The 11,974-nt window shown below is 45.3% G+C and overlaps 1 protein-coding gene across 3 annotated transcripts in view; it reads right to left on the bottom strand.

Annotated features, from left to right (window-relative positions):
• Positions 1-370: 370 nt before the first annotated feature.
• The window catches only part of LOC121929286 (tyrosine-protein phosphatase non-receptor type substrate 1-like), a 199,844-nt gene continuing 188,240 nt past the window's right edge, over positions 371-11,974 (bottom strand). For 2 of the 3 annotated variants that reach the window (XM_042464676.1, XM_042464675.1), the window contains exons 8-9: positions 11,367-11,406; positions 372-4,537 (exon numbers count right to left, since the gene is read on the bottom strand). In XM_042464676.1, the coding sequence (XP_042320610.1) occupies positions 4,280-4,537; positions 11,367-11,406 (298 nt within the window). In that variant the 3' untranslated portion in view covers positions 372-4,279. Of the gene's footprint in view, positions 4,538-11,366; positions 11,407-11,974 lie in introns of all 3 variants that reach the window. The other variant, XM_042464674.1, reaches the window with a different exon arrangement.

Raw genomic sequence — 11,974 nt, 5'->3', positions numbered from 1 at the left:
TTGCTTTTGCATATGCGCAGCTCGGGAAGATTTGACACAGAATCATATTTTGGGGGAGGGAGAACGAAACAGTCCAATCTGCTGTGTGTCCCATGACAGCGATGGTTGACTGTCAGATGATTACACTGTGCTCCAAACAGCTGTAGTTTGAAGTCCGCACAATAATAATTAGAATTATTGTTCTCCTTCATGATGAGGAACAGCGTGGAATTGGACTTTCCATTCATAGCAGCTTGGCATAATTGTAGACTGCATCTTTTGATAATTATCAGTTCATGCGTACATAGATTTTTGCAGCACCAGCTATTTTCATATTTAAATTTGCTGCCTTCAAATATTTGGGTGGATTGTTAAGACCGGCTCACTCCTTGAGCATTAGCTTTCTGGGTTTTTCCTCACTTGCAAGTTATGTTTAATATTTTGGTCAACATGATATTTTGCCCAAGGTCATCTCTGTTATCATCACTCATACAGACACAAGGGACGATGCAGGACTTTGAACATTTTATTACAAAAATATCTTGCAAGCAAAAGAAAAACAAAACAAAACTCAAAACAACCAAAAGCAAAACTTAAGGTGCAATCTGTACAAACAGTCACCTAATATATAATTTTTTTGATCCACAACAAATATATCCCAACTGCTTTATATTTTCTTCTCCCTGGTCCCATTTTCCTCCCTGCAAAACCAGGGCCAAGTGGTCAGGCTACAAAGGGTGGTCTTAAACCTCCCCTCCTCAATTTTGGGCTGGCGCTGACCAGCTAAAGCTCTTGGAATTCTCTTCCAAGCAATGGTACCATTGAACTTCCATATGCTCCTATTTACCATCACTAAGAGAAGGAGGAATAATAATGTGACATTTGGGCATAACAGAGTAGCTGATGCTAAATGCCTGCCTTGCCTAAGGGGCCAAATAAAACATCAGGAGTAAAAGACGCCACTGTAGTAGCCAAAAGGGGCAGCCATGTGGATGGCTCAAAATAGCAGTCATGGGTCAATTTCCTTCCTGCCCATTTGTAACACCTATGGAGTGTGTCAACATCCCAGTATCACAAAGATTTGCATTTTCTTGGCAGCCAGTAATGTAGAGTAAGAGCGAGGACCTGTACAGCATCCTTAGCTATATTGGCTGAAAGATTTCAGATAGGAAGGAAGGACACTCAGTAGCCATTTTTGGAAGATGCTTGTCTAAGGTAACATGCGGTTTGGCTCTGATGTCCCAAGACTCAACTTCCTTCCACACATTTTGAAAAGCCAGTACTAGGAAGTAACCAAGAGGATGTGGCCAAAGGAACATCAGAAAAGATTGTATCTCACCATGGAAAACCCCCACATCTTGCAAGGTTTCCAGGGCTATATGTACACATCCTCTATTCATATCTATCCTTTCTCATAGCAGGGCATAAATGCCTTCCCTATTGTTTTTTTAAACAATGTAAAGAGGAGGATGTGACACCTTCTGGCCTAATTTTATTTCCTTCACTCTCTTGAGATGAAAAGAGGAGCCTCTCCTGTGTCTCAAGACACATTCATGTTTGTGTCTTCCCAGAAAGAAGAGCAGGATATTATTGTACTGAACTAAATTGGACCAGCTATGCAGAGATCCAGCTGTATATTGCAGAAGACATGAAAAGGTCTAGGGAGGGTTGTCCTTTGTCTGCAAAATTTCTCTAGGGTCTACCTGCTCTGAGTTTTGAAGATCTTCTCCCTAGATCTTGAAAGCTCCTCAACTGAAAGATGGAACTAAAAGGTGGGTGGAAGATCAGTGGTAGAGCATTCGGAAGACGTCACTTTGACAACATGGTTTGTTCCCATTTCTCTACTTCCTTTTATGCCCACAAACTGTTAGTTCCTAAACTGCATTGTAATAAAGAGGAACACACAGCCACAAAAACAAAACGAAAGAAATCAACAGCAAAAAGAAGAAGAAGAAAGAGAGAGGAGTCATTTTGGTTACTGGCAGCAGGAGTCACAGCGGGTGGGTTAAGATGTCTCAGCCTTGGAGATCGGACCGTTTAGAGCTTACTTCTTCTCCATCACGCTATACGTCTTGCTTTGCTTTTTTTTTTGTGCTTTTCACACTAGTGCTAAGTACACAGTACTACACCCACTTACAAAGAACGTACACAAATACTGTTTTTTTTAGTTCTAAAAGGAGTAAACAGTTATAATGCTGAACAGTCAACACAGGTGGGATGACCACCTCTTTAGGGGGAGTCCCTTATACCCCTCTCCCATAAAGAGGTGCTCTTAAAAAAACAACACGTGGCCTTCCCAAATTCATCAACCGCACTTCTGGAATGAAAAATGAGCAAGACCAAAGGAGGCAAAGATCAATCCCATGGATTTGGCCAAGACGGAAACACTGAAAGGCAGACATGGTCCTGCCCCCCGCATAATGTACAGGGGGAAGGGGTGGGTAGGAGACATGATCTGGGCTCCTGAAAGGTGTAAGGTCAAGGTGCAGCAGGCTGCCTAAGCATCTGGATCTTGGATGGTGATGCTTGAAAAGCAAAGCCCCTTCTCCCCCAGTCAGTGATGGGTAGGAGTGTCTGGCTCTCTACTCCACCACTCTATCAGCAGCTCCTCAAGAGGCCCCCTTGCCTCTTCCCTTCATAGTCATTGCCCAGCTATCATGAATTGCTCCTCCCTGTAGTCACAGCATAGTGTCCTCTGGTTTGTGTTACTGCAGATTTGTGAGTAGTGGGGGGTGGGGGGCGGGGAGAACAAAACAAAACAGCTGCCACACTTTAAAACACACGCGCACGCACACCAGACCAGGATGGAATCTAAGTAGAGTAGCAGGTCCGAGAGGGAGGAAGCTTTCTAGTTTTGCAGCTATTGTGGTGCAACGGTAGAGGAAAGGAATGGGTAGGGGTGCTATACTGGAGAACTACGACTGGCTTTTGGGGTACGGTCTTCTTAGACCATGCAAGCTGCCTTGGGTTTGATGGTTGGTGGTGGAAGATTACCTCTTAGAAAAATACACTCTCACAGGCACATGGACATACAGAGGAATTATGTACTGTAGACCTTGTATACTCTTACTATAGTTGCATCCCCATTTTGCTAGATTTGGGTCCAGAAGGTGATGAAGAGCAAAATGGAAGCATAGACCTTAGATTTTATTACTAAGGTTGTTTCCTTATTTAGCCAGATTTGGGAGAGTGTCAGGAAATAGATGAAGAGGGAAATGGAAGGAAAGACATTAGATTTTATTACTAAGGTTTCCTCCTCATTTAGCCAAATCTGGGAGAGGGTCAAGAAATAGGTAAATGGAAAAGACAGGCGCTGGCATGATTCCTCAACATGATCTCTAATATTCTAAGGCCCGAGCCTATCCCAGAGCCTTTTATGTGTGTGCAAGGCCCCCAACACTAGGAACATTTAGGGATGAATTTAAACAACCCAAATTAAAACCAAAAAGAGGGGGCATGGAGGTCAACAAATCTAAATGGTTTCTACAGATTTGGCTTTGCCAGCGAGAGATGGGGAAAGGGATAATCTGGAACAAGTCGCTGTATCTCGAAGAGGCACTGTCCCAAGACATATTGTCAAGGGGAAGAAAAGAACTTATCTGTGGACAACAGCAATATAAAGTGAAACAGACATAATCATGGTCACGAGATCCACTTCCTAGGGAAGCTGGAAAAGGACCATTTCTTTCTCCCACATTATCGTGATCTCTGATCAAGCATCTTGATAGGGATGGTGTCCAATAGCTTCTACTCCACACAGCTAGCTGGGGCTGCCGGTGTAGTTTTGCTCTGGAGAAGGCGTCTCAAGGTGATGGTAGCAGAGAGGACACAGTTGTCTTGAAAGGAAATGGGGAGAAGGCCTCCAGCAGGAAGAGCTGAAGATGACATCCCACCTGCCTATGAGTGACCACTTGCCATCGTGCAGCTCTGGCTCTGTGCAGTGTTGGATGAACTAAAAGAAGAGTTATCGTTCCAGTGATAAAAGCTGTGTTAGATCCTTAGTTGGTCTAGGCCTCTTCCATCTACCTAGAAAGCAGGGGATGAAGAGGCACCATGAACTAGCCCAAATACCAGGATGCAATTGTGTGTAGCACCGATTAGTTTCCTTCCTTGACCTTGGCTACGTACATTAAGTTCCACTTAAAAGAAGTTGCAGGAACCACACCAGGCAAATCCCTTCACTCCTCCATTGAGAACCAGCATGAGACCAAGGCCAAGAATCCAAGCCCAGCCAGGAGGCATCCAACAACCCTGCAAGAGGGTCAGGAAGCCACGGACAGCCAGCGACCATTGCCAGGGATCACTTGCTCTGTACCTGCACGCTGGCATATTCTGAGCTGGCTTCCTCTGGTTTCGGGGCAGGTCTCTTGGGTGCTTTGCTTAGGTGAACCATGTCTAAGTCTGCATAGGTAACATTCTCATCATTGGCAGGAGGCTTGGCAGCCTGGATGCTGGCATACTCAGACTGCTGGCTAATTTCAACCACTTGGCGGGGGCTCTTCTGGGGGGCCTTCTCAAAGTTCAAGTCCGCATATGTGACATTGTTGGGATCAGGTTCCTGAAAGGAAAGAGAGAAGATGGTGAGCAAGAGAACATCAGTAAAATTTTATTGTCAAATGGAGTGGTGGGGAGAGCCAACAGAGGATCATGGAAGGCTATAGCCTCTCTGGTCATTGCCCAACTTTCCCTCCACACAATGCCATCCAGAGGGTGGATGGATAGAGCCAAGAAAGGTTTGTGGCTCATTTTCTCCACCATTTTGAAGTTATGTGGAGGGTGAGCATGGAGAGACCCAAGTGAATTTTGAGAAGGACTACAATCTTCCTGGTCACCCCTTGGCTTCTCTACCCTCCTATTGTTACTTAGAGGGCAGACAGGGAGAGCCAAGAGAGCATTATGGAAGACTATAGCCTCCCTAATAATCAACCGGCTTATATCCTCCCAATACTGTGAAAAAGATGGATGGGTGGGAGCCAAAAAAAGTTCATGGAAGGCTCGTCCCACCCCCACCTTAGTGATATCACATGGGGTGAGAGAATTCAAAGAAATACCCATGTTAGTCTGTAGAATCAGTATGTAGAGATATCTTGTAGCACCTCTGAGACTAACTGAAAGAAAGAAGTTGGCAGCATGAGCTTTCGTGGACTTCAGTCTACTTCCTCAGGAAGTAGACTTAAATCTAGGAGAGGAAGTAGGCTGAAGTCTAGGAAAGCTCATGCTGGCAACTTCTTTCTTTTAGTTAGTCTCAATGGTGCTACAACATCTCTCTACATATGGGATGGGAGAGCCCTCCAGATGCTGTTGGACTGCGACTCCCAACATTCCTCATCATTGGCTGTGCTGACTGGGGCTGCTGAATACTGCAGTCCAACAGCATCTCGAGGTCCACATGATCCCCACTTCTGCTGTAATTGAAATATGGGTCGAAATACATTTGCTAACCTCAGCTTGAGGAAGCACATTAAACCAACTGATGTCAACACTTATGTATGTAAATTCCACTGGCTGAATGGGTCTACTCTAGCTGGGGGCCAGGAACTGGATTAAACCATACATTCTTTCCCTATCTCCCTCCCTTTCCTTTGCTATCTCCAGTGTCATGGATTTCAGTTTATAATTTCTTCAGGCCAAGGATCTCTTCTAATATTACTTTGGAAAGCGTACTGCACACATATAATTATAATTATTTTTTTTTACTACTAAGGAATCTTTACCTGCTCTTTTATTCCAATACCCTACATTTTTTCTCAATTTTTAGTATGTTGATTATTTTAAAGTTGTATGCTGCCAGCTAGAAACAAGCAAAATTAACTAAATGGCAAAACAGAATTTTCGTAACCAGCAGGTAAATACACCTTTAAAAGTAAAGAGGAAATCTAAATGGCAGAGGGATGAATTACTAGTCTTTCTCCATGACATGCTAGCTTTCTAAGTGAAAGGAGATTTGCATCCACAGTCTCCTCTGTGGATTTTATTGGATGATCTTCAGTTTCTGCTTCTTTTGCCAAAGAGTAGTGCAAAAGAAAATAAAGGAAAACTTAACTGGTGGTATTGAAGGGATGGTGGGCAGCTGGTATAAATTCAGAATAATTTCACAGATACAGAACACTGTGTCTATAGGAAGAAGGAACATCCTTCTGGGTTCTTGGCAGCTTAGGCGGAGTCACAGATATCATCCCTCCATTGTCCCAAAAGAGTGACATCTTCCCTGTCCGAGGGACAGCTGCCTACCTACGTGAGCGGCTACGCTGGCTGCGAGAAAACAGCGATGTACAGGGCGGAGGGAGCCGGTTTGCTCAGCAATATCACACAATTGCCCCACACAAAAGACAACCTCTAAAAATAAAACGTGCTAGGCTGCTGTGCAGCTGGGCCTTTTCATAAGCAAGGCACATTTTTTGCAAGGGAACGAAAGAGAAAGATGAAGCAAATACCACAACAGTGACAACAAAGTTGCAGCCAGTGGTCTTATCTGAAAGGGTGAACCAAGACCCATCTTCCTTGTCTCATTTAAAAGAATCCCATCCCAGGCAGAATCCAAGGGTGGTGGGTGGCACCTTCCATGTCAGAGGGTGGTGAATCCACTCACGGGTTTACTATGAACTTTAAAGGAACTAACCCTCTCCAGCAATATGTTCAGCACCTTGGATGTCTCTTCCCAAGTTTGGACTAGCAATTGGAGCAGATTCAGTAATCCATTGGTGTGGTGACCTTTACCCACCACTGAGACATAAATAAAGCATGCTTCTAGCCCTTATCATGAAAGTATGAAAGTATCAAAGTTCTAGTGAATCTCAAAAAGCGAGGTGGAGGAGGGCTAGAAGGTAGGAATAGTACTATTTCCTAGAATGGACTGTGCATGACTTTGCATACAAAATCAGTTTTAAGAAGTATTTGGTCGTGTAAGGCATTGCAAAGCCACCACTGAAAAGATTGGTTACAGTCCATGTTTCAAACCTCTCATTTTTAAGTCACTCATTGCACAACGTACTGTTACCTGTCACTTTGAAAACAAAAACCAAAACCTTAGTTCTTTTGAGTCCAGAATAACACCTCCCATAATGTTGTTTCCAATCATTACTGTAAGCTGCTTTGAGTCCCATTTCAGAGAAAAGCGGGACATAAATCGATTACAGTAGGACTCTGTATTATGTGAGTTCATATTCACATATGAACTCATGCATGTTTTGGTTATATGCGAAGACCTGTGAGTCCCTTGTTAATCACATTTGCCAGAGGTCAACCTCTGGCAGAAGCATTCCACAGAATGCAACAGGAGGACCTAGAAAATGCCTGGAGAGAACATTTCTCTAGGCATTTCTTGCTCCTCCAGTGTGACTCTATAGTCAATGGCTGATGGAAGCATACCATGGAATTACACTGGAAGACGGAGGAAACGCCTAGAGAAAATACTTTGCCATTCATTTCAGGTAAGAGAAATAATGTTCCAGATTTTATGTGAGATTCATTAGATGTCCCAGAATGGATGCATTGCATAATATGGGGCCCTATTTGTAAATAAATTAGTTTGTTTTGGAATAAAAATTTGAAATGTAGTTTTGTTACAAAGAAAAAAGCAAGAAAGTGGGCAATGAAAATGAATAATGTTGCTTGCACTGCATTACATCTAAGCCAGGGATGGGCACCTAGGGGAAAGTGGAGGGGCACAGTGCCCCTCCCGGGTGATTTTGGAGGGCTGGCCATGATTTTTGCCTCCAAATGTCATCTGAGCATATGGGGAATTTTTTTTGCCATGTTCCTTTGGGCCATTTTTGGCCCAGGAGAGAACATTTTTCATAAGATGATGTAAAGAGAAGTCACTTCTTGTTCTAGGTTTGTTGAATAACAGTGTCTATGTCTTAGGGAATAAACTCTTGCATAAGTCTGCCAGGCTCAGGAGGGACTCATATGAATGCATGAAGTTGCCTTATAGACTTAGGTCTAAAACATACTGCAGAAATAATCCAGTATGAGACGGCTTTAGCTGCCCAGGCTCAATGCTAGGGAATTCTGGGAACTGTAGTTTTATGAGATGTTTAGCCTTCTCTGTCAAAGAGCTCTGGTGCCACAATAAACTACAATTCCCAGGATTTCTTAGCACTGAGCCCAGGCAGTTAAAGCAGTCTCAAACTGGATTATTTCCACAGTGTGTTTTGGAACTGAGTCACAGGATCAGTCCATCTACCAGAGAGATGGGAAAAGGGTGCCCCGGGGGTGGTGGACCGGTTAGGATGGTCCACCCTCGAAGGCTGATGGAACCTGAAAGGTTCCAAGAAGCCTTAGAGGGGCTCATGGTTGGAAAAGACGGCGACTCTGTTGATGCCCTTACCGGTATCTGGAATACCGGTCTTTCCGGGGCTATACACAGAATCGCTCCCAAGCGTCCTCTCAGGCCCGCTTCCAATCGTAAGCCCTGGTATACGGAAGATCTCCGGGCGAGGAAGCGGGTTCTGCGACGGCTAGAGTACCGTTGGCAGAAACACCTTTGCTTAGACGACAAGACTCTCCTAGACCGACTGTTGAAGGACTACGGAGAGGCAATACGAGCAACAAAGAATTCGTTCTATGGTGCTCGTATTGCGTCCGCTGAGTCACATCCGGCAGAGTTGTTCAGGGTGGTCAGGGAGCTAACTCAGCTTCCTCCTGCCCTGAACCAGATCCTTGAACCTTCTAAGGCCTGCTGTGACCTTTTTAATGACTTTTTTGTGGATAAAACTTCTCGCATAAGCGAAGGTCTGAACGCCGACATTATGGCAGAGTCTAGGGTAGAAGTGTCCAGAGCCTCCGTGGACTATGTTACACTGGATCAGTTTGAGTTGGTGAGTACCGAGGATGTGGACAAGATCCTCGGAAGTGTTCGGAAAACAACCTGCTCTCTTGATCCCTGCCCCTCGTGGTTAGCGGCCCAGGGGGGACCGGCGGTAACGACATTGTTACGCCGGATAATTAACACCTCTCTGAGGGATGGGCGATTTCCATCGGATCTTAAATTGGCCATCGTAAAACCGATCCTAAAAAAGCCCTCCCTCGACCCCCTGGTACATAATAATTATCGGCCAGTCTCGCTGCTACCATTTTTGGGGAAGGTGATCGAGAGGGCGGTTGCGATCCAGCTTCAGGCGGTCTTGGATGAAACGGATTATCTGGACCCATTTCAAACTGGCTTCCGGGCGGGGCACGGGGTTGAGACGGCCATGGTCGCCTTGGTCGATGATCTCCGTCTGAGCATCGACAGGGGAAGCGTGTCCCTGCTGGTGCTCTTGGACATCTCAGCGGCTTTCGATACCATAGACCATGGTATCCTTCTGGGACGCCTGGCAGAGGTGGGGATCGGGGGCACTGCGCTCCAGTGGTTCCGGTCCTACCTCACCGGGAGGTCCCAGATGGTGCAGCTGGGAGACGTGTGCTCCAGCGAGCGGGCCCTTAAAACTGGGGTCCCTCAAGGAGCCATTCTGTCTCCCATGCTATTCAACATTTACATGAAACCGCTGGGAGAGATCATCCGGAGACTGGGGTTATCAGTACGCTGATGACACCCAGATCATTTTCTCTATGTCTCCGACTGATGCAGTGACTGGGGATGGCGTCTCTCCTCTTGTGGCCTGTCTGGAGTCAGTAATGGGCTGGATGAGGAAAAACCGACTCAAACTAAATCCAGAGAAAACGGAGGTACTAGTGATAGGTTCCCCCGGTCCAGGAATGGCGGTGGTTCCACCTGTCCTGAACGGGGTCACGCTCCCTGTGAAGGACTCCGTGCGCAGTCTGGGAGTGCTTCTTGATTCGTCGCTCCATCTGACTGCTCAGGTGAACGCGACGGTCAGGAGCACTTGCTATCAGCTTCGGCTGATTCGCCAGCTGCGCCCATACCTGGACCGGAGGGATCTAGAAACTGTTGTACATGCTCTGGTAACTTCGAGATTGGACTTCTGCAATGTACTCTACATGGGGCAACCCTTATACCAAACTCGGAAGCTCCAATTGGTACAGAATATGGCAGCCCGGCTGGTCACTGGTGTCTCCAGGACCAGCCACATAACACCTGTACTTAAAGATCTTCACTGGCTGCCTATTCGCTTCCGAGCTCAATATAAGGCGTTGGTTATTACCTATAAAGCTCTAAATGGCTCGGGCCCAGGATTTCTAAAGGACCGCCTCTCCCCGTACAATCCGCCTCGCACCCTCAGAACATCTGGGCAGCAATTGCTGAAGGTGCCGGGGGCCAGGTTAGCTTCTACCTCTAGAAGAGCCTTTTCCACAGCTGCCCCCGCCCTTTGGAACACGCTGCCCACGGAACTCCGCTCATCTTCCACCCTGGCCCAATTTAGGAAGGACCTTAAGACCTTCCTATTCAAGCAGGCATTCCCCGACTAAATATCCTGTGGGCCTCCCTCCTCTTCCGTGGCCATGAGGATGGGCTATCGGGGCCTTTATTTTACTGTTCTTTTAGATTTGTATTGCTGTTGATATGTTTTTAAAATTGTACTTGTTTGCACTTGTTGCACATTGTAAGCCGCCCTGATCTTATTGGAAGGGCGGGATATAAATAAAGATTTTATTATTATTATTATTATATGGCCCACAAAAACCATTTAGAGGCCCCAAAGGGGCTCTCACCCTCCCAATTTTTAAATTTTGCCTCTAAAATGTCAAATAATGCTTCCCTTAGCCTTGGTAAGGACTTTTTTAAATGCATTAAACCATAGCTTAGTATGTTCCTTGAGAGACCCTCTCTAACCATCAGCATTTAGAGAGAATGCCCTCTGAGATCAGATCTTGGAGGGCAAGACTAGAACTAAGGCCCATTCTGGGGTGCATCTACACTGTAGAAATAATGCAGCTTGACACCACTTGAAGTGCTATAGCACCATTCTATGGAATTCTAGGATTTGTAGTTTTACAGGGTTTTAGCCTTCTCAGCAAAAGAGTGCTGGTGCTTCACAAGACTACAAATCCTAGGATTCTGTAGGATGAAGCCATGACAGTTATAGTTGTAGAATCCAATGACATAGCCGTGCTAGTCTGTAGAATCAGTACGTAGTGGGTTCTTGTAGCACCTTTGAGACTAACTGAAAGAAAGAAATTGGCAACAAGAGCTTTCATAGACTTCAGTCTTGTACAAAAGTTCATGCTGCCAGTTTCTTTCTTTCAGTTAGCCTCAAAGGTGCTACAAGATCTCTCTACATACAGTTAAAGTGGTGTCATGCTGCATAACAAAAGTGACCCTTCCTAGTAGGGTGTTCCTGACAGGGAGTGAACATATACTACACAGTTCCTGTTCTTTGGCACCTCAACGGTGTAAACTAGAGCTCTCTGGCAGAGAATGCTAACCAACTCACCAAACCACAAATCCCAGGATTTTACAGCCGAAGAAATTTAGCACAATGTACCTGATTTGTCACTCCAGAAGTCTTCTCAGATTCATGTAGCCTAAAACAATGAAAAACAACAACATAAAATCACCAAAAGGAAAAGCAAGCCTAATACTATTGCACCTCTCTCTCTCATACACCTTAAAATATGTACCTTGGTGATGGCTGCTTGTTAGGCTGTGGCAAGACCTCTTGTGTGGGATCACTATAAGTCCCCCTTTATCACTCAGCCATGTTTCCCTCCCAAGTGCATTTCCCCCAAATTCTCAATTCCAAAAAGCCATATGGCCTTCAGACCCCACCATGCTGTCTGCAAACAGTAAAGGGGCACAGATAAACTAAATGGTTGGCATTCAAATCACTGGCATTTGAAGATCACTCTTTTGTGGAAAAGGGTACTTTCCCAACTTATACCTGTCAAGCTTAGGAAGAACCACTTTTGCAAGTTCCTTCTGCTGGAATGTGGACAATGTATTTTCTTTGGACTACAACTCCCAAAATCCACCACACACCTGCTGCTCCTTCAAGATACAGTCAGCCTTCTGTATCTATGGATTCTTTATCCATGGATTTAACCATCCACAGTTTGAAAACATTGTAAATCTACAGCGCAATATAAATAAAGC

The sequence above is a fragment of the Sceloporus undulatus genome, chromosome 4 (genome assembly GCF_019175285.1).
Source record: "Sceloporus undulatus isolate JIND9_A2432 ecotype Alabama chromosome 4, SceUnd_v1.1, whole genome shotgun sequence".
Taxonomy (NCBI): domain Eukaryota; kingdom Metazoa; phylum Chordata; class Lepidosauria; order Squamata; family Phrynosomatidae; genus Sceloporus; species Sceloporus undulatus.
The sequence above is the reverse complement of the archived record's forward strand: the minus strand, read 5'-3'. Positions and strand labels throughout refer to the sequence as shown.